Raw genomic sequence first — 23,601 nt, 5'->3', positions numbered from 1 at the left:
CATCTCACTTTCAACAAGCTCCCCGCTGGAGTGGAAATAAACTATAGAACCAGTGGGAACCTGTTCAACTTCCGCTGCCTCCAGGCTAGATCCAAGAGCGTCCCATCCTCTGTTGTTGAAAGAAAGTGTAGGGCCTATTAAGAGACCATAAAGGTCATCTGTGTGTGGAGGCAGAAGATGTGGGCATGGTTCTTAATGAATACTTTGCATCTGTTTTCACAAAAGAGAGAGAGGGGCGATGCAGACATTGCAACTGAGGAGGAGAAATGTGAAATATGAGATGAAATTAACATAGCGAGGGAGAGGAAGTATTCAGGTATGGTGGCAGAGGGCTGGAGGACTGCTAACATTGTACCGTTGTTTAAAAAGGGAGAAAGGGATAGACTGAGTAATTACAGGCCAGTCAGCCTAACCTCGGTGGTGGGAAAATTACTGGGTAAAAAATTCTGAGGCACAGGATAAATCTTCATTGAGAAAGACACGGGTTAATCAAGGACAGTCAGCATGGATTTGTTAAGGGACGGTCGTGTCTGACTAACTTGATTGAATTGTTTGAGGTGGTAACAAGGAGGGTCGATGAGTATAATTGCAAATGGAATTCAATCAAGAAGTGTGAGGGAATGCATTTGGGGAGGGCTAACAAGGCAAGGGAATACACATTAAATGGTAGGATACTGAGAGGTGTAGAGCAACAAAGGGACCTTGGAGTGCAGGTCCACAGATCCCTGAAGGTAGCAGGCCAGGGAGATGAGGTAGAGTTAAGAAGGCATGCGGAATGCTTGCCTTTATCAGTCGAGACATGGAACGCAAGAGCAGGTGGGTTATGCTTGAACTGTATAAAACACTGGTTAGGCCACAGCTGGAGTACTGCGTGCAGTTCTGGTCACCACATTACAGGAAAGATGTGATTGCACTGGGGAGGGTACAGAGGAGATTTACCAGGATGTTGCCGGGAGTGGAGAATATTAGCTATGAGAAAAGATTGGAGATGCTGGGTCTGTTTTCTTTGGAACAGAGAATGCTGAGGGGAAACCCTTTTGAGGTGAATAATATTATGAGGGGCCGAGATAGAGTGGATATAAAGGACCTATTTCCCTTAGCAGAGGGCTCAACAACCAGGGGGCATAGATTTAAAGTAATTGGAGGGAGGTTTAGAGGGGATTTGAGGGAAACTTTTTTCACCAGAGGGTGGTGGGGGTCTGGAACTCACTGCCTGAAAGGGTGGTAGAGGCAGAAACCCTCACCACATTTAAACAGTACCTGGATGTGCACCTGAAGTGCTGTAACCCACAGGGCTACGGACCGAGAGCGGGAAAGTGGGATTAGGCCGGTACAGACTCGAGGGACCGAATGGCCTCCTTCGGGACTGTAAATTTCTATGATTCTATGAAGGACTGCAGCGGTTCAAGAAGGAGGCTCACCACCACCTTCTCAGGGGCAATTAGGGACGGGCAATGAATGCTGGGCTTGTCAGCGACACCCACATCCCAGGAATGAATTAAAAAATATATCGAAACATAGAAACATAGGAAATAGGTGCAGGAGTAACCATTCGGCCCTTCGAGCCTGCACCACCATTCAATAAGATCATGGTTGATCATTCCTTCATGACCCCTATCCTGCTTTCTCTCCATACCCCTTGATCCCTTGAGCCGCAAAGGCCATATCCAACTCCCTCTTGAATATATCTAACAAACTGGCCTCAACAAGTCACTGCGGTAGAGAATTCCACAGGTTAACAACTCTGAGTGAAGTTTCTCCTCATCTCAGTCCTAAATGGCCTACCCGTTATCCTAAGACGATATCCCCTGGTTCTGGACTTCCCCAACATCGGGAACATTCTTCCTGCGTCTAATCTGTCCAGTCCCATCAGAATTTTAGATGTTTCTATGAGATCCCCTCTCATTCGTCTAAACTCCAGTGAATACAGGCCCAGTTGATCCAGTCTCTCTTCATATGTCAGTCCTGCCATCCTGGGAATCAGTCTGGAGAACCTTCGCTGCACTCCCTCAAAGCAAGAACGTCCTTCCTCAGATTAGGAGACCAAAACTGAACACAATATTCAAGGTGTGACCTCACCAAGGCCCTGTACAGCTGCAGCAAGACCTCCCTGCTCCTATACTCAAATCCTCTCGCTATGAAGGCCAACATACCATTTGCCTTCTTCACCGCCTGCTGCACCTGCATGCCAACCTTCAATGACTGAAATATATACACGAATGTGAAATCCAGTAACACACGGTGTGTTATTATATAATATATACAGGAGTGTTATATCCAGTAACACACGGTGTGTTATTATATAATATATACAGAGTGTTATGCCCAGTAACACACAGTGTGTTATTATATAATATATACAGGAGTGTTATACCCAGTAACATGGTGTGTTATTATATAATATATACAGGAGTGTTATACCGAGTAACATACAGTATCTTATTATATAATATATGCAGGAGTGTTATACCCATTAACACAAAGTGTGTTATTATATAATATATACAGGAGTGTTATATGCAGTAACACACAGTGTGTTATTATATAATATATACAGGAGTGTTATACCCAGTAACACAGTGTGTTATGATATAATATATACAGGAGTGTTATGTCCAGTAACACACAGTGTGTTATTATATAATATATACAGAGTGTTATGCCCAGTAACACACAGTGTGTTATTATATAATATATACAGGAGTGTTATACCCAGTAACACAGTGTGTTATGATATAATATATACAGGAGTGTTATACCCAGTAACACACAGTGTGTTATTATATAATATATACAGGAGTGTTATACCCAGTAACACAGTGTGTTATGATATAATATATACAGGAGTGTTATGTCCAGTAACACACAGTGTGTTATTATATAATATATACAGAGTGTTATGCCCAGTAACACACAGTGTGTTATTATATAATATATACAGAGTGTTATACCCAGTAACAAAATGTGTGTTATTATATAATATAGACAGGAGTGTTATACCCAGTAACACAGTGTGTTATTTTATAATATATACTGGAGTGTTATACCCAGTATCACACAGTGTGTTATTATATAATATAAACAGGAGTGTTATACCCAGTAATATGGTGCGTTATTATATAATATATACAGGAGTGTTATATCCAGAAACAAAAGGTGTGTTATTATATAATATATACAGGAGTGTTATACCCAGTAACACACAGTGTGTTATTATATAATATATACAGGAGTGTTATACCCAGTAACACACAGTGTGTTATTATATAATATATACAGGAGTGTTATGTCCAGTAACACAATGTGTTATTATATAATATATACTGGAGTGTTATACCCAGTAACACACAGTGTGTTATTATATAATATAAACAGCAGTGTTATACCCAGTAATATGGTGCGTTATTATATAATATATACAGGAGTGTTATATCCAGAAACAAAAGGTGTGTTATTATATAATATATACAGGAGTGTTATACCCAGTAACACACAGTGTGTTATTGTATAATATATACAGTGTTATACCCAGTAACACACAGTGTGTTATTATATAATACATACAGATGTGTTATACCCAGTAACACACAATGTGTTATTATATAATATATACAGGATGGTTATACCCAGTAACACAGTGTGTTATTATATAATATATACAGGAGTGTTATACCCAGTAACACATGGTGTGTTGTTATATAATATATACAGGAGTGCTATAGCCAGTAAAACACGGTGTGTTATTATATAATATATACAGGAGTGTTATAACCAGTAAAACACAATATGTTATTATATAATATATACAGAGTGTTATCCCCAGTAACACAGTGTGTTATTATATAATATATACAGAAGTGTTATACCCAGTAACACACAGTGTGTTATTATATAATATATACAGGAGTATTATACCCAGTAACACACGGTGTGTTATTATATAATATATACAGGAGTGTTATAACCAGTAACACGGTGTGTTATTATATAATATATACAGGAGTGTTATAACCAGTAACACACAGTGTGTTATTATATAATATATACAGGAGTGTTATACCCAGTAACACACAGTGTGTTATTATATAATATATACAGGAGTGTTATACCCAGTAACACACAATGTGTTATTATATAACCTATACAGGAGTGTTATACCCAGTAACACACATTGTGTTATTATATAATATATACAGAGTGTTATACCCAGTAACACAGTGTGTTATTATATAATATATACAGGAGTGTTATATCCAGTAACACATGGTGTGCTATTATATAATATATACAGGAGTGTTATAACCAGTAACACGGTGTGTTATTATATAATATATACAGGAGTGTTATAACCAGTAACACACAGTGTGTTATTATATAATATATACAGGAGTGTTATACCCAGTAACACACAGTGTGTTATTATATAATATATACAGGAGTGTTATACCCAGTAACACACAATGTGTTATTATATAACATATACAGGAGTGTTATACCCAGTAACACACATTGTGTTATTATATAATATATACAGAGTGTTATACCCAGTAACACAGTGTGTTATTATATAATATATACAGAAGTGTTATACCCAGTAACACACAGTGTTATTATATAATATATACAGAGTGTTATACCCAGTAACACAGTGTGTTATTATATAATATATACAGAAGTGTTATACCCAGTAACACACAGTGTTATTATATAATATATACAGAAGTGTTATACCCAGTAACACACGATGCGTTATTATATAGTATATACAGAGTGTTATACCCAGTAACACACAGTACATTATTATATAATATATCCAGGCGTGTTATGTCCAGTAACACGATGGTTATTATATAATATATACAGGAGTGTTATACCCAGGTGTGTTATTATATAATATATACAGATGTGTTACACCCAGTAACACACGATGTGTTATTATATAATATATACAGGAGTTTTATACCCAGTAACACACGATGTGTTATTATATAATATATACAGGAGTGTTATACCCAGTAACACACATTGTGTTATTATATAATATATACAGAGTGTTATACCCAGTAACACAGTGTGTTATTATATAATATATACAGACGTGTTATATCCAGTAACACATGGTGTGCTATTATATAATATATACAGGAGTGTTATAACCAGTAACACACAGTGTATTATTATATAATATATACAGGAGTGTTATAACCAGTAACACGGTGTGTTATTATATAATATATACAGGAGTGTTATACCCAGTAACATACAGTGTGTTATTATATAATATATACAGGAGTGTTATACCCAGTAACACAGTGTGTTATTATAAAATATATACAGGAGTGTTATACCCAGTAACATACGGTATGTTATTATATAATATATACAGGAGTGTTATACCCAGTAACACACAGTATGTTATTATATAATATATACAGGAGTGTTATACCCAGTAACACACGATGTGTTATTATATAATATATACAGAGTGTTATACCTAGTAACACACGGTGTGTTATTATATAATATATACAGGAGTGTTATATCCAGTAACACAGTGTGTTATTATATAATATATACAGGAGTGTTATAACCAGTAACACAGTGTGTTATTATATAATATATACAGGAGTGTTATAACCAGTAACACAGTGTGTTATTATATAATATATACAGGAGTGTTATACCCAGTAACACACGGTGTGTTATTATATAATATATACAGGAGTGTTATACCCAGTGCCACACAGTGTGTTATTATATAATATATACAGAGTCTTATACCCAGTAACACACAGTGTGTTATTATATAATATATACAGGAGTGTTATACCCAGTAACACACAGTGTGTTATTATATAATATATACAGTGTGTTATACCCAGTAACACACGGTGTGTTATTATATAATATATACAGAGTGTTATACCCAGTCACACACGGTGTGTTATTATATAATATATACAGGAGTGTTATACCCAGTAACACAGTGTGTTATTATATAATATATACAGAGTGTTATACCCAGTGACACACAGTGTGTTATTATATAATATATACAGGAGTGCTATGCCCAGTGACACACAGTGTGTTATTATATAATATAAACAGAGTGTTATACCCAGTAACACACGGTGTGTTATTATATAATATATACACGAGTGTTATACCCAGTAACACACGGTGTGTCATTATATAATATATACAGGAGTGTTATACCCAGTAACACACGGTGTGTTATTATATAATATATACAGAGTGTTATACCCAGTAACACACAGTGTGTTATTATATAATATATACAGGAGTGTTATACCCAGTGACACACAGTGTGTTATTATATAATATAAACAGGAGTGTTATACCCAGTAAAACACGGTGTGTTATTATATAATATATACACGAGTGTTATACCCAGTAACACACAGTGTGTTATTATATAATATATACAGAAGTGTTATACCCAGTAACACAGTGTGTCATTATATAATATATACAGGAGTGTTATATCCAGTAACACAGTGTGTTATTACATCATATATACAGGAGTGTTATAACCAGTAACACACAGTGTGTTATTATATAATATATACAGGAGTGTTATAACCAGTAACACAGTGTGTTATTATATAATATATACAGGAGTGTTATACCCAGTAACACACGGTGTGTTATTATATAATATATACAGTGTTATACCCAGTCACACACAGTGTGTTATTATATAATATATACAGGAGTGTTATACCCAGTGCCACACAGTGTGTTATTATATAATATATACAGAGTGTTATACCCAGTAACACACGGTGTGTTATTCTCTAATATATACAGGAGTGTTATAACCAGTAACACACAGTGTGTTATTATATAATATATACAGGAGTCTTATACCCAGTAACACACAGTGTGTTATTATATAATATATACAGGAGTGTTATATCCAGTCACACACGGTGTGTTATTATATAATATATACAGAGTGTTATACCCAGTAACACACGGTGTGTTATTATATAATATATAGTGTGTTATACCCAGTCACACACGGTGTGTTATTATATAATATATACAGGAGTGTTGTACCCAGTAACACACAGTGTGTTATTATATAATATATACAGAGTGTTATACCCAGTAACACACAGTGTGTTATTATATAATATATACAGGAGTGTTATACCCAGTGACACACAGTGTGTTATTATATAATATAAACAGAGTGTTATGCCCAGTGACACACAGTGTGTTATTATATAATATAAACAGAGTGTTATACCCAGTAACACACGGTGTGTTATTATATAATATATACACGAGTGTTATACCCAGTAACACACGGTGTGTTATTATATAATATATACAGGTGTGTTATACCCAGTAACACACAGTGTTATATAATATATACAGGAGTGTTATACCCAGTAACACACAATGTTATATAATATATACAGGAGTGTTATACCCAGTAACACACGGTGTGTTATTATATAATATATACAGGAGTGTTATACCCAGTGACACACAGTGTGTTATTATATAATATATACACGAGTGTTATACCCAGTAACACACAGTGTGTTATTATATAATATATACAGGAGTCTTATACCCAGTAACACACAGTGTGTTATTATATAATATATACAGGAGTGTTATACCCAGTAACACAGTGTGTTATTATATAATATATACAGGAGTGTTTTACCCCGTAACACACAGTGTGTTATTATATAATATATACAGGAGTGTTATACCCAGTAACACACAGTGTGTTATTATACAATATATACAGAAGTGTTATACCCAGTAACACAGTGTGTTATTATATAATATATACAGGAGTGTTATACCCAGTAACACACGGTGTGTTATTATATAATACATACAGGAGTGTTCTGCTTTTAACTGACCCATTTTGTTCCACTGAAGCTGTGTATAACTAATTGGACATATTACACTTCCTGTTGTTGTACATTGTGTTAAATTTTGCCGGTTTAAAATTTAGAATTTGATTTGTCCTTGTAAATTTAACACTGTATTTGTTCAACCCAGCACCCCATCCCACAAATTGCTCCTCATGCTTTTTCACAATCTCTTCCTTTGCCATTTTTTGCTCAGTAATTGAAATTTTAAATGTTGAAATTAAGCAAAATTACCTGCATAATCACACTGTGCCATAATGTGCTGTAGCTTGGCATCTAACGGTTTATGCCGTTAGTTCGACTTCCCTCGGACATTTAGCCCTCTAAGTTCTTTGTGTGACAAGTTGCTGAAAGTGCGAGTTGATAATATTGCAGCGAGGGAAAGAGGGCATCTGGGTCCCGAGTGAACGGGGCTCGCAATAGGGTCTCCCCTTAACCAATCAAACTGAAGGGTTGTGAAATTAACGGTGCAAGGACTGAGAAGAAATTGTAAATTAGAGTGGTTAAATTAGACTGAAATACACAAGACTTAACTTTCTTTGGTGAGTTTAGTTTGTATCTACAGCCCAAACACAGCAACTTCCCAGGCAGCGCGTGGCAGGGTTTCGCTCCCCAGACAGCAACGTTTGGATTTCCGCGTTGATCCACGATTCTGCCACTCGCCAGAAGTTGCTGCATTTGCTCAAAAATAACAGCGAGTGCCACCGTTAGTTTCACAGCATCGATGCACCAAATTGACTTTAGTGCCTGTTAATGTCTGCAGCAAAATCTCCAGCTGAAGCCGCAACCAGATTGCTCGCTCCTGAAACAAGGCCCCCAATAATCTCAACCCCCAGGAAGCCCGGGACCACCCCTATTAGAAACATAGAAAATAGGTGCAGGAGTAGGCCATTCGGCCCTTCTAGCCTGCACCGCCATTCAATGAGTTCATGGCTGAACATTCAACTTCAGTACCCCCTTCCTGCTTTCTCGCCATACCCCTTGATCCCCCTAGTAGTAAGGACCTCATCTAACTCCTTTTTGAATATATTTAGTGAATTGGCCTCAACTACTTTCTGTGGTAGAGAATTCCACAGGTTCACCACTCTCTGGGTGAAGAAGTTTCTCCTCATCTCGGTCCTAAATGGCTTACCCCTTATCCTTAGACTGTGACCCCTGGTTCTGGACTTCCCCAACATTGGGAACATTCTTCCTGCATCTAACCTGTCTAACCCCGTCAGAATTTTAAATGTTTCTATGACATCCCCTCTCATTCTTCTGAACTCAAGCCCATTCTTCTGAACTCAAGTGAATACAAGCCCAGTTGATCCAGTCTTTCTTGATATGTCAGTCCCGCCATCCCGGGAATCAGTCTGGTGAACCTTCGCTGCACTCCCTCAATAGCAAGAATGTCCTTCCTCAAGTTAGGAGACCAGAACTGTACACAATACTCCAGGTGTGGCCTCACCAAGGCCCTGTACAACTGTAGCAACACCTCCCTGCCCCTGTCCTCAAATCCGCTCGCTATGAAGGCCAACATGCCATTAGCTTTCTTAACCGCCTGCTGTACCTACATGCCAAACTTCAATGACTGATGTACCATGACACCCAGGTCTCGTTGCACCTCCCCTTTTCCTAATCTGTCACCATTCAGATAATAGTCTGTCTCTGTTTTTACCACCAAAGTGGATAACCTCACATTTATCCACATTATACTTCATCTGCCATGCATTTGCCCACTCACCTAACCTATCCAAGTCACTCTGCAGCCTCATAGCATCCTCCTCGCAGCTCACACTGCCACCCAACTTAGTGTCATCCGCAAATTTGGAGATACTACATTTAATCCCCTTGTCTAAATCATTAATGTACAATGGTTCTATGTTTCTAAACCCCGGGACCACCCCCACTGCCCCCAAACCCCGGGACCACCCCCATTGCCCCCAAACCTCAGGACCACCCCCATTGCCTCCAAACCCCGGGACCACCCCCATTGCTCCCAAACCTCCGGGACCACCCCCATTGCCCCCAAACCTCAGGACCACCCCCATTGCCTCCAAACCCCGGGACCACCCCCATTGCTCCCAAACCCCCGGACTACCCCCATTGCCCCCAAACCTCAGGACCACCCCCATTGCCCCCAAACCCCGGGACCACTCCCATTGCCCCCAAACCCAGGGACCACCCTCATTGCCCCCAAACCCCGGGACCACCCCCATTGCCCCCAAACCTCCGGGACCACCCCCATTGCCCACAAACCTCCGGGACCACCCCCATTGCCCCCAAACCTCAGGACCACCCCCATTGCCTCCAAACCCCGGGACCACCCCCATTGCTCCCAAACCCCCGGACTACCCCCATTGCCCCCAAACCTCAGGACCACCCCCATTGCCCCCAAACCCCGGGACCACTCCCATTGCCCCCAAACCCAGGGACCACCCTCATTGCCCCCAAACCCCGGGACCACCCCCATTGCCCCCAAACCTCCGGGACCACCCCCATTGCCCCCAAACCTCCGGGACCACCCCCATTGCCCCCAAACCCCAGGACCACTCCCATTGCCCCCAAACCCAGTGACCACCCTCATTGCCCCCAAACCCCAGGACCACCCTCATTGCCCCCAAACCTCCGGGACCACCCCCATTGCCCCCAAACCTCCGGGACCACCCCCATTGCCCCCAAACCCCGGGACCACTCCCATTGCCCCCAAACCCAGGGACCACCCTCATTGCCCCCAAACCCCAGGACCATCCTCATTGCCCCCAAACCTCCGGGACCACCCCCATTGCCCCCAAACCTCCGGGACCACACGATTGCTCCCAACCCCAGGACCACCCCCATCGCTCTAAAACCCCGGGACGGTCCCCCAGTGTAGCCAAACCCCATTCCCTCTCCCCAATACAGTCGAACACCAGGCATCTACCACCAATTGGTGCTTCTGGCATTCAATATTGCTGCATATTCTCAGCATTAAATACAGAATCTTCGGAATTCTCTACCCCAGAGGGTTGTGGATGCTCAGTCATTGAGTATATTCAAGACTGAGATCGATAGATTTTTGGGATCTCAGGGAATCCATGAATCTGGGGATCGGGCGGGAATGTGGAGTTGAGGTAGATCAGCCATGATCTTACTGAATGGTGGAGCGCGCTCGAGGGGCCGAATGGCCGACTCCTATTTAATATGTTCTTTAAAGGGTTCCTTTTAAAAAAAAAAGAGAACATACATAATTATAAAGTCCACTCATATATAGTTTTCACAGAATAATGGGCACAGTTGTGGAATTCACTCCCCACAGCTCTCTGAACAATCGCAGGTTACATTGATTATTAACTGGCGTTTGCTGCATGGGAGTGAACATTTTCAGCGCTCCCCGATCAGTCCTAACTTCAGGAGATCAGTGGGAGTCCTGTCCACGTGTGGAAACGGGATTTGTGCCCAAGTCACTGGGTGTGACGGGGGAAATCCCTGAGGGAGGGCCAGAAATTCAGGATCGTTCTGGGATCTCCAAGAATTGAAGATGAATCTCCCAGACACTGTTGTGAGCAAGAGGGCGGGAAATCACAGGCCCATCAAAATAAAATGTTTTATTAGTTATAAAAATATCGCTGGTGGGGAATAAAGGCTGTTTATCTGACCATCGATCTTCATCCAATCAAATAACCAAGTGCCTGTCATCATTCCAATTGGCTGGGCACCATGGGGAAGAATGAAAGACTTGCATTTCTATAGCGCCTTTCATGATCACCGGACGTCCCAAAGTGCTTCACAGCCAATGAAGTACTTTTTGAAGTGTCGTCACTGCTGTGGTGTAGGGAACGCGGCAAGCAATGTGCACACAGCAAGCTCCCACAAACAACAATGTGATAATGACCAGATAATCTATTCTTCAGTGATGTTGATTTAGGGATAAACTTTGGCCAGGGGAGAACTCACCCGCTCTTCTTCAAAATAGTGCCATAGGATCTTTTATGGCCACCTGTGAGAGCAGACGGGGCCTCGATTTAATGTCATATCCAAAAGACGGCAAGTCCGACAGTGCGGCACTCCCTCAGTTCTGCCCCTACGACAGTACAGCATTCCCTCAGTACTGCCCCTCCGACAGTGCAGCACTCCCTCAGTACTGTCCCTCCAACAGTGCAGCACTCCCTCAGTACTGCCCCTCCAACAGTGCAGCACTCCCTCAGTACTGCCCCTCCAACAGTGCAGCACTCCCTCAGTACTGCCCCTCCAACAGTGCAGCACTCCCTCAGTACTGCCCCTCCAACAGTGCAGCACTCCCTCAGTACTGCCCCTCCAACAGTGCAGCACTCCCTCAGTACTGCCCCTCCAACAGTGCAGCACTCCCTCAGTACTGCCCCTCCAACAGTGCAGCACTCCCTCAGTACTGCCCCTCCGACAGTGCGGCACTCCCTCAGTACTGCCCCTCCATCAGTGCGGCGCTCCCTCAGTACTGCCCCTCCAACAGTGCAGCACTCCCTCAGTACTGCTCCTCCGACAGTGCAGCACTCCCTCAGTACTGCCTCTCCGACAGTACGGCGCTCCCTCAGTACTGCCCCTCCGACAGTGCGGCACTCCCTCAGTACTGCTCCTCCGACAGTGCAGCACTCCCTCAGTACTGCCCTCCGACAGTACAGCGCTCCCCCAGTACTGCCCCTCCGACAGTGCGGCGCTCCCTCAGTACTGCCCCTCCGACAGTGCGGCGCTCCCTCAGTACTGCCCCTCCGACAGTGCGGCACTCCCTCAGTACTGCTCCTCCGACAGTGCAGCACTCCCTCAGTACTGCTCCTCCGACAGTGCGGCGCTCCCTCAGTACTGCCCCTCCGACAGTGCGGCACTCCCTCAGTACTGCCCCTCCGACAGTGCGGCGCTCCCTCAGTACTGCCCCTCCGACAGTGCGGCACTCCCTCAGTACTGCCCCTCCGACAGTACGGCGCTCCCTCAGTACTGCACTGGGAGTGTCAGTCTAGATTTTTGTGCTCTGGAGCGGGACTTGAACCCACAATCTTCTGACTCAGAGGCGAAAGTGCTTCTTACTCAGCAACGGCTGACACTGTTGGAATGGGCGGGTCAGGCAACCAATGGCAGTAGAGTGGGGGCAGGCCGCTGGGGGCCGGAGGTCTTGCGTTGGCACCTCCAAGAATACATCCAGAGTCAACAATCTTATTCAGCGACTAAATCAGAGTGCCTGATGTTAGCGTCCACGTGGCACAATCATCCCGATTGTTATTAATAGTAAACCTTCTTTCATAATTACACCCGTCCACAAGTGCTGGTGCTGAAGCACTTCACTCTGGGAGGAGGCTTTAGCTACTGCGTGACGGTTGACATAGGGATTTTAACAGGAAAAGTTGACGGGGAAAACGCGCAGAAAGATTAAACTCTTATATTTATGAATATGTCAACATTGATCGTGTAAAATTCCTATGTAAACCTGTCACGCTGTAACCACAGCCTCCTCCCCAGCGAAGGTGCTTCAGCGCCACCTCTTGTGGAAGGGTGTAATTACATCCCGATAAGTCTTCCTGGGCAGCCTCCAAGGCCAAGGTACAGATGGAAATTTATAACGGGAAATTTAAATAAACACAGAAGGTGTGACTTTAAAAAGGGTCCAATTACCCCCAGCTCTCGTCAGCTGAGACCACCCATTGTCTGTTGTCCCACAGTGCAATGGTACGGGAGATTGGCCGGTATTAACATAATGTCTTTAACAACCTGTGAACTCTGGACTGACAAACATTCAGCCGGCACTGACTGAGTTAGCACCACCCCGGTGACCATAAACACCTCCCATCAGAGAACTCTCGGCCAATGACAGGTGCCTACTCAAATCAACGGCAGCAGTCTAACTCACCCAATGATGGGGGTCTAACTCACCCCAATGGTGGGGTCTAACTCACCCCAATGAGGGGGGTCTAACTCACACAATGATGGGGGTCTAACTCACCCCAATGAGGGGGGTCTAACTCACACAATGATGGGGGTCTAACTCACACAATGATGGGGGTCTAACTCACCCCAATGAGGGGGTCTAACTCACCCCAATGGCGGGGGTCTAACTCACCCCAATGAGGGGGGTCTAACTCACCCCAATGATGGGGGTCTAACTCACCCCAATGATGGGGGTCTAACTCACCCCAATGATGGGGGTCTAACTCACACAATGATGGGGGTCTAACTCACACAATGATGGGGGTCTAACTCACACAATGATGGGGGTCTAACTCAGTCCAGTGACAGCGGCTGAGCGCAGTCCAGGAGTAATTAATGATCAATGACTATGCAGTGGCTCAGCTCTTGTTCCTTAATCCAGTGAAGGAGCACCGAGGCCCCGTCTGCTCTCAGGTGGATGTTCTCCCCGGTGTCCTTCCCAATATTTATCCCTCAATCAACCTCACTAAAACAGATTATCTGGCCATTATCACATTGCTGTTTGTGGGAGCTTGCTGTGCACAAATTGGCTGCCGCGTTTCTCACATTACAACAGTACACTTCAAAAAGTACTTCATTAGCTGTAAAGCGCTTTGGGCATTCCAGTGTAGTGAAAGGCGCTATAGAATAGCAAGTAAATCGTTTTCTTTTCACACTGACCCAAAGTAGCTGACATTGTTCAGGCACTGACCATGACAAGGTCATCTCCAAGTCCTCTGTCGCTGTTGCCCTAGTTAGTATGGGGCAGTGACGACCCAGTTCCTGGCAGTCCTCGGTCCTTAATACCAGAACTGCCGCACGGACAGAAGGAGTCGATATATATTGTAGTGACTGCCACTGAAATCTTCGCAGCCAAACCTCCCCTGAGAAAGTGGTCATGGGACTTCTAACCACACAGCGATTGTTTTCACAACAGATACTTTGCTCAGCCTCCTCGGGGCGAACGAACAGTCGGCGAGACGGGAGTCACATGTAGGCCAGACTGGGTCAGGGTTCAGGAATGAAAGAACATCGTCAAGCTGTGAGAAAGTGTCTGTCAAGAATTCAGGAAAATATATTCCGATTGCAACCAGAGAGGCTGCTGCTTACTCTGTAGCTGCCCTTGAATGTTTGGTGGGTCCATGTAGTAAGGTCGAGTGTCAGTGTGGAGAGTCGTGCCAGGGCCAGTGTACACACTCTTGTACCCAGGGCCAGTGTACACACTCTTGTACCCAGGGTCAGTGTACACACTCTTGTACCCAGGGCCAGTGTACACACTCTTCTACCCAGGGTCAGTGTACACACTCTTCTACCCAGGGCCAGTGTACACACTCTTCTACCCAGGGCCAGTGTACACACTCCCGTGCCCAGGGTCAGTATACACACTCCCGTGCCCAGGGTCAGTGTACACACCCCCGTGCCCAGGGTCAGTGTACACACTCCCGTGCCCAGGGTCAGTATACACACTCCCGGGCCCAGGGTCAGTATACACCCTCCCGTGCCCAGGGTCAGTGTACACACTCCCGTGCCCAGGGTCAGTGTACACACTCCCGTGCCCAGGGTCAGTATACACACTCCCGTGCCCAGGGTCAGTGTACACACCCCCGTGCCCAGGGTCAGTGTACACACTCCCGTGCTCAGGGTTAGTATACACACTCCCGTGCCCAGGGTCAGTGTACACACTCCCGTGCTCAGGGTTAGTATACACACTCCCGTGCCCAGGGTCAGTATACACCCTCCCGTGCCCAGGGTCAGTGTACACACTCCCGTGCTCAGGGTTAGTATACACACTCCCGTGCCCAGGGTCAGTATACACCCTCCCGTGCCCAGGGTCAGTATACACACTCCCGGGCCCAGGGTCAGTGTACACACCCCCGTGCCCAGGGTCAGTGTACACACTCCCGTGCCCAGGGTCAGTATACACACTCCCGGGCCCAGGGTCAGTATACACACTCCCGTATCCAGGGTTAGTATACACACTCCCGTACCCAGGATCAGTAAACACATTTCTGTGCCCAGGGCCAGTATACATAGTCCTGTGCCCAGTGTCGGTATATACACTCCCATACCCAGGGTCAGTATACACACACCCGACTGGGTGATGTGTAATGAGAAGGGACTAATTAGGAATCTTGTTGTGCGAGGCCCCTTGGAGAAGAGTGACCATAATATGGTAGAATTCTTTATTAAGATGGAGAGTGACACAGTTAATTTGGAAACTAGGGTCCTGAACTTAAGGAAAGGTAACTTCGATGGTTTGAGGCGTGAATTGGCTAGAATAGACTGGCGAATGATACTTAAAGGGTTGACGGTGGATAGGCAATGGCAAACATTTAAAGATCACATGGATGAACTTCAACAATTGTACATCCCTGTCTGGAGTAAAAATAAAACGGGGAAGGTGGCTCAACCGTGGCTAACAAGGGAAGTTAAGGATAGTGTTAAAGCCAAGGAAGAGGCATATAAATTGGCCAGAAAAAGCAACAAACCTGAGGATTGGGAGAAATTTAGAATTCAGAGGAAGACTAAGGGTTTAATTAGGAGGGGGAAAATAGAGTATGAGAGGAAGCTTACAGGGAACATAAAAACTGACTGCAAAACTTTCAATGAATATGTGAAGAGAAAAAGATTAGTGAAGACAAATGTAGGTTCCTTGCAGTCAGATTCAGGTGAATTTATAATGGGGAACAAAGAAATGGCAGACCAATTGAACAAATACTTTGGTTCTGTCTTCACGAAGGAAGACACAAATAACCTTCCGAATGTACGAGGGGACAGTGGGTCTAGTGAGAAGGAGGAACTGAAGGATATCCTTATTAGGCAGGAAATTGTGTGAGGGAAATTGATGGGATTGAAGGCCGATAAATCCCCGGGGCCTGATAGTCTGCATCCCAGAGTACTTAAGGAAGTGGCCCTAGAAATAGTGGATGCATTGGTGATCATTTTCCAACAGTCTATCGACTCTGGAGCAGTTCCTATGGACTGGAGGGTAGCTAATGTAACACCACTTTTTAAAAAGGAGGGAGAGAGAAAATGGGTAATTATAGACCGGTTAGCCTGACATCAGTAGTGGGGAAAATGTTGGAATCAATCATTAAGGATGAAATAGTAGTACATTTGGAAAGCAGTGACAGGATCGGTCCAAGTCAGCATGGATTTATGAAAGGGAAATCATGTTTGATGAATCTTCTGGAATTTTTTGAGGATGTAACTAGCAGAGTGGACAAGGGAGAACCAGTGGATGTGGTGTATTTGGACTTTCAAAAGGCTTTTGACAAGGTCCCACACAAGAGATTGGTGTGCAAAATTAAAGCACATGGTATTGGGGGTAATATACTGACGTGGATAGAGAACTGGTTGGCAGACAGGAAGCAGAGAGTCGGGATAAACGGGTCTTTTTCAGAATGGCAGGCAGTGACTAGTGGGGTGCCGCAGGGCTCAGTGCTGGGACCCCAGCTCTTTACAATATACATTAACGATTTAGATGAAGGAATTGAGTGCAGTATCTGCAAGTTTGCAGATGACACTAAGCTAGGTGGCGGTGTGAGCTGTGAGGGGGACGCTAAGAGGCTGCAGGGTGACTTGGACAGGTTAGGTGAGTGGGCAAATGCATGGCAGATGCAGTATAATGTGGATAACTGTGAGGTTATCCATTTTGGGGGCAAAAACACGAAGGCAGAATATTATCTGAATGGCGGCAGATTAGGAAAAGGGGAGGTGCAACGAGATCTGGGTGTCATGGTTCATCAGTCACTGAAAGTGGGCATGCAGGTACAGCAGGCAGTGAAGAAGGCAAATGGCATGTTGGCCTTCATTGCTAGGGGATTTGAGTATAGGAGCAGGGAGGTCTTACTGCAGTTGTACAGGGCCTTGGTGAGGCCTCACCTGGAATATTGTGTTCAGTTTTGGTCTCCTAATCTGAGGAAGGACGTTCTTGCTATTGAGGGAGTGCAGCGAAGGTTCACCAGACTGATTCCCGGGATGGCAGGACTGTCATATGAGGAGAGACTGGATCAACTGGGCCTGCATTCACTGGAGTTTAGAAGGATGAGAGGGGATCTCATAGAAACGTTTAAGATTCTGACGGGACTGGATGGGTTAGATGCGGGAAGAATGTTCCCGATGTTGGGGAAGTCCAGAACCATGGGACACAGTCTAAGGATAAGGGGTAGGCCATTTAGGACTGAGATGAGGAGAAACTTCTTCACTCAAAGAGTTGTTAACCTGCCGCAGAGAGTTGTTGATGCCAGTTCATTGGATATATTCAAGAGGGAGTTAGATATGGCCCTTACGGCTAAAGGGATCAAGGGGTATGGAGAGAAAGCAGGAAAGGGGTACTGAGGTGAATGATCAGCCATGATCTTATTGAATGGTGGTGCAGGCGCGAAGGGCTGAATGGCCTACTCCTGCACCTATTTTCTATGTTTCTATGTTTCTATGTGCCCAGGGCCAGTAGACACACTCCCGTGCCCAGGGTTCTCTATGAGCCTGTCGGACTCTCGATAAGCCTGAGGTGGGCACGGGGAAGGCGAGACGATGGTTTATAAATAATAAATAGGAGGCAGCTGAGTGCAGCAATGTGGGTCCTCACTCTATCCTTCCAGCTTGACTCGAATGCTGCCCTTTCCCCTGGGCTGGCTCGCTGCTCCTGTGAGCGGGGAGTGTGTGCAGGAAGTGTGCGCGGGGAGTGTGCGTGGGGAGTGTGCGCGGGGGGAGTGTGTGCGCGGGGGGAGTGTCTGCGCGGGGGGAGTGTGCGCGGGGGGAGTGTCTGCGCGGGGGGAGTATGTGCGCGGGGGGAGTATGTGCGCGGGGGGGAGTGTGCGCGGGGGGGAGTGTGCGCGGGGGGAGTGTGTGCGCGGAGGGGTGGGGGCGTGTGCGCGGAGGGGTGGGGTCGTGTGCGCGGGGGGGGAGTGTGCGCGGGGGGAGTGCGCGCGGGGGGAGTGCGCGCGGGGGGGAGTGTGCGAGCGGGGGGAGCGTGCGAGCGGGCGGAGTGTGTGTGCAGGGGGAGTGTGTGCAGGGGGAGTGTGTGGGGGAGTGTGTGCAGGGGGGAGTGTGTGAGCGGGGGGAGTGTGTGCGCGGGGGGAGTGTGTGCGCGGGGGGAGTGTGTGCGCGGGGAGTGTGTGAGCGGGGGGAGTGTGTGCGCGGGGAGTGTGTGACCGGGGGGAGTGTGTGCGCGGGGGGAGTGTGTGCGCGGGGAGTGTGTGACCGGGGGGAGTGTGTGACCGGGGAGAGTGTGTGACCGGGGGGAGTGTGTGAGCTGGGGGAGTGTGTGAGCGGGGAGTGTGTGAGCGGGGGAGTGTGTAAGCGGGGGGAGTGTGTGAGTGGGGAGTGTGTGTGAGCGGGGGGAGTGTGTGCAGGGGGAGTGTGTGCAGGGGGAGTGTGTGCAGGGGGAGTGTGTGAGCGGGGGGAGTGTGTGCAGTGGGAGTGTGTGAGCCGGGGAGTGTGTAAGCGGGGGGAGTGTGTGAGCGGGGAATGTGTGCAGGGGGAGTGTGTGAGCGGGGGGAGTGTGTGCAGGGGGATTGTGTGAGCGGGGGGAGTGTGTGCAGGGGGATTGTGTGAGCGGGGGGAGTGTGTGAGCGGGGAGTGTGTGCAGGGGGAGTGTGTGAGCGGGGGGAGTGTGAGCGGGGGGAGTGTGTGCAGGGGGAGTGTGTGAGCGGGGGGAGTGTGTGAGCGGGGAGTGTGTGCAGGGGGAGTGTGTGAGCGGGGGGAGTGTGTGCAGTGGGAGTGTGTGCAGGGGGAGTGTGTGCAGGGGGAGTGTGTGAGCGGGGGGCGTGTGTGAGCGGGGGGAGTGTGAGCGGGGGGAGTGTGAGCGGGGGGAGTGTGTGAGCGGGGGGAGTGTGTGAGCGGGGAGTGTGTGCAGGGGGAGTGTGTGAGCGGGGGGAGTGTGTGCAGTGGGAGTGTGTGCAGGGGGAGTGTGTGCAGGGGGAGTGTGTGAGCGGGGGGAGTGTGTGCAGGGGGAGTGTGTGAGCGGGGAGTGTGTGAGCGGGGGGAGTGTGTGCAGGGGGAGTGTGTGAGCGGGGAGTGTGTGCAGGGGGAGTGTGTGAGCGGGGGGAGTGTGTGCAGGGGGAGTGTGTGTGCGGGGGGAGTGTGTGAGCGGGGGGAGTGTGTGAGCGGGGGGAGTGTGTGAGCGGGGGGAGTGTGTGAGCGGGGGGAGTGTGTGAGCGGGGTGAGTGTGTGAGCGGGGGGAGTGTGTGAGCGGGGGGAGTGTGTGCAGGGGGATTGTGTGTGCAGGGGGAGTGTGTGCAGGGGGAGTGTGTGAGCGGGGAGTGTGTGCAGGGGGATTGTGTGAGCGGGGGGAGTGTGTGAGCGGGGAGTATGCGCTGTCCCCGGGAGGGTGGGGCCGACAGCACGAACTCCGGCACAGGGACAGGGTGACAGCTACAGCGGGGGTTATACTCAGTCAGTACGGCCATTCAACGGGACTTGGAGTTAAGAATCGCCCTTTCCCAGGGTACGAGGAGCTCTCTACAGGGGAGCTTTACATCCGGCAACCCACTGTGGTGAGCTTTGCCCACTAGGAGCTCACACCTAGATTTCAGTTACACACGAGAATGTCTAACATGGGCTCAGATACAAGTTTCCCACTGGGACCACACAATTCAACACATATCCCTTATACCTAACTCTGCTGTACCTGCCCTGGGAGTGTTTGATGGGACAGTGTAGAGGGAGCTTTACTCTGTATCTAACCCGTACCTGCCCTGGGAGTGTTTGATGGGACAGTGTAGAGAGAGCTTTACTCTGTATCTAACCCCCTGTACCTGCCCTGGGAGTGTTTGATGGGACAGTGTAGAGGGAGCTTTACTCTGTATCTAACCCCCTGTACCTGCCCTGGGAGTGTTTGATGGTGGGGTTATGGATGATGCTGCATTCTTCAGTACCATGTTAGATACTTTCTTATGTTGTATCAGAATAGTTCTGGGTATATGAAAGAATACCCGTCTCTATTCATATATACAGATTGATGTTAATGTACCTACGCCAACCGATGTGCTGTGGCCAATATTTCACCCTGAACCAACATCACTAAACAGATTATCTGGTCATTATCACATTGCTGTTTGTGGAGCTTGCTGTGCACAAATTGGCTGCCCGCTTCCCACATTACAACAGTGACTACACTCCAAAAGTACGTCAATGGCCCTAAAGCGCTTTGGGATGTTCTGAGGTTGGGAAAGGTGCTCTAGAAATGAAAGACCTTTCCACTTTCACTGTTGTCACTGGAGGCGGGACATGCCCACGTTCAGTGTGGGTGTGACCTGTGACCTTGTGAACCCTGCACTCTTGGCTCAGGGTCCCAGCGCCACACCTCCACGTGCCCACTCTCCCCCCCCCCCCCACCACCCCCGGGGCCTTGCCTTCCCACTGACACTGCAGTTTCAATAGAGGCCTTTCACTGGCTCTATGAATGCTGGGACTGTCCGGCCTCCATCATGCCCACCTGCTGCCCAGCAAGAGAGGGGAATACTGGCCAACTCCCCGGGGACCAGGGTGAACGAACCGTGGGGCGGAGGGGAGAAAGGGGGTGGGAGGAAGCGAGATGGAGGGGGGGGGGGAGGGGGGGAATGGTGTAACGGCGCGTGCTGGAGCCTCGCCCTGCCCGGATGCCCGCGTGACATGCCCGTCTTGCCCACCTGCAATGGGCACTAGCTCATTCCCGGCGATGTGTGGCAGGCCTTTCTGCCGATGGCTCAAGATGTGAATCAGAACCTCATGTGCAGCTCAGTGAGTGGAGGCGATCTGCACAGACCCCCCGCCCCCCCACCCCACAGCCCTGTGGGAGGTGTGTGAAGAGGGGTTTCTGCCCAAAGACCCTCTCCCTGCTCCAGCACTCTGTGCCCGGGTGTGTTCATTACTTTAGCACGGAGGTTGGGGCTCTCGCTCTCTCTGGGTCTCACTTACTGTCCACGGCCGGGCCTTGGATCATATCGAACTTGTACACCTCCTTGGCATAGTACTCGAAGTCGGTGTTGTGGGTGAGGCAGCTCTGCTGGCGGTCTCTGCCCATCTCCTGCAGCAGCTCCCGGGTGCTGTTGTACATGGCCAGGACCTGCACTGGCACCTCGGCGGGACCCGGCTCCTCCGGGGGGCTGGTGAGCCGCAGCTTGCTCAGGATCTGCCCCCTGATGGCCTCCACTCGCTTCTTCCTGATGTGCTCGGTGTCCAGGGTGGTGCAGGTGGACAGCGCCTGGGTCACCGCCACCAGGTCCAAGGCGGTCAGCACAAGCAGCAGCCTCTGAACACACATCGTCCCAATCCTCCAGGGTACGGCCAGTAAACCCAAAGCGCCAGATCCCCTTCCACCGAACACCCCCCGCACCCCCGTCCCCCCCACCCCCCCACACACACACACACACAGCTTCCCTCGCTCCGCCCGCACCGCTCCACAAACTTTTCCAAAACTTTTCACAAAACTTTCCAGATGTTCTGAGCTCCTCACGCCAGCGGAGTCTCGGCTCTCCGAAAGTAGCTCGGCTCCTCACTCCCCTTTCCTCCGGATCCGTTGCCCTCTCGATATATAAATCGATATTATTCTTCTACTTGATTTAAGGCAAGAGTTTTCCTTGATATTCCACCGCGATCCTCGGCTACAAAGCGCTTGGCGAGCCTGTCAGATGCCGCTCCGGCTCTCTGGCCCCCTCACTCTCTCTCTCACTTGTTCCTGTCTCCCACTCTGCCTCTCACTCCTGGCTTTTATAGCTGGGATCAGTGACGCTCCCGGAGGGTTGGATCATTCAGACCTGTCACTGATCACAACGTCATCCTGACAGATCAAGCCTCTGGATGTATTCAGGGAACAGGGAGGAGAGATTCAGAACAGAGAGACAGAGAAACATAGTGACACACAGACACAGAGATACAGACACACACAGACAGAGAAATACAATGACACACAGACACAGATACAGACACACAAACATAGAGATACAGAGACACACAGACACAGAGATACAGAGACATGCAGACAGAGAAATACAGTGACACACAGACACAGAGATACAGAGACACACAGACACAGAAATACAGTGACACACAGACACAGAGATACAGTGACACGCAGAAACAAAGATACAGACACACAGTCAGAGAAATACAGAGACACACAGGCACAGATACAGTGACACACAGACACAGATACAGTGACACACAGACACAGATACAGTGACACACAGACACAGATACAGTGACACATAGACACAGAAGTACAGAGACACACAGACACAGAGATACAGACACACAGACAGAGAAATACAGTGACACACAGACACAGAACTACAGAGACACACAGACACAGAACTGCAGAGACACAGAACTACAGAGACACACAGACACAGAGACACACAGACACAGAACTACAGAGACACACAGACACAGAATTGCAGAGACACACAGACACAGAGACAGTGACACACAGACACAAAAATACAGCGACACACAGACACAGAGATACAGACACAGACAGAGAAATACAGAGACACAGACACAGAAATACAGAGACACACAGACACAGATACAGTGACACACAGACACAGAGATACAGTGACACACAGACACAGAGATACAGACACACAGTCAGAGAAATACAGAGACACACAGACACAGATACAGTGACACACAGACACAGAAATACAGTGACACACAGACACAGATACAGTGACACACAGACACAGAAATACAGACACATAGACAGAGAAATACAGTGACACACAGACACAGAAATACAGAGACACACAGACAGATACAGATACACACAGACACAGAGATACAGAGACTCACAGACACAGAGATA

General features: G+C 47.2%; 1 protein-coding gene across 1 annotated transcript in view; it reads right to left on the bottom strand.

Annotated features, from left to right (window-relative positions):
* Positions 1-22,074, bottom strand: part of tgfb3 (transforming growth factor, beta 3) — a 114,332-nt gene extending 92,258 nt beyond the window's left edge. Inside the window, exon 1 of the mRNA XM_070879706.1 lies at positions 21,714-22,074. Coding sequence (XP_070735807.1) covers positions 21,714-22,059 — 346 coding nt within the window. The 5' untranslated portion in view covers positions 22,060-22,074. The remainder of the gene's footprint in view (positions 1-21,713) is intronic.
* Positions 22,075-23,601: the final 1,527 nt, after the last annotated feature.

This window comes from Pristiophorus japonicus, chromosome 4, assembly GCF_044704955.1.
Source record: "Pristiophorus japonicus isolate sPriJap1 chromosome 4, sPriJap1.hap1, whole genome shotgun sequence".
Classification (NCBI taxonomy): Eukaryota; Metazoa; Chordata; class Chondrichthyes; family Pristiophoridae; genus Pristiophorus; species Pristiophorus japonicus.
Note: the sequence above shows the minus strand (reverse complement) of the source record. Positions and strands in the feature narration are given on the sequence as shown.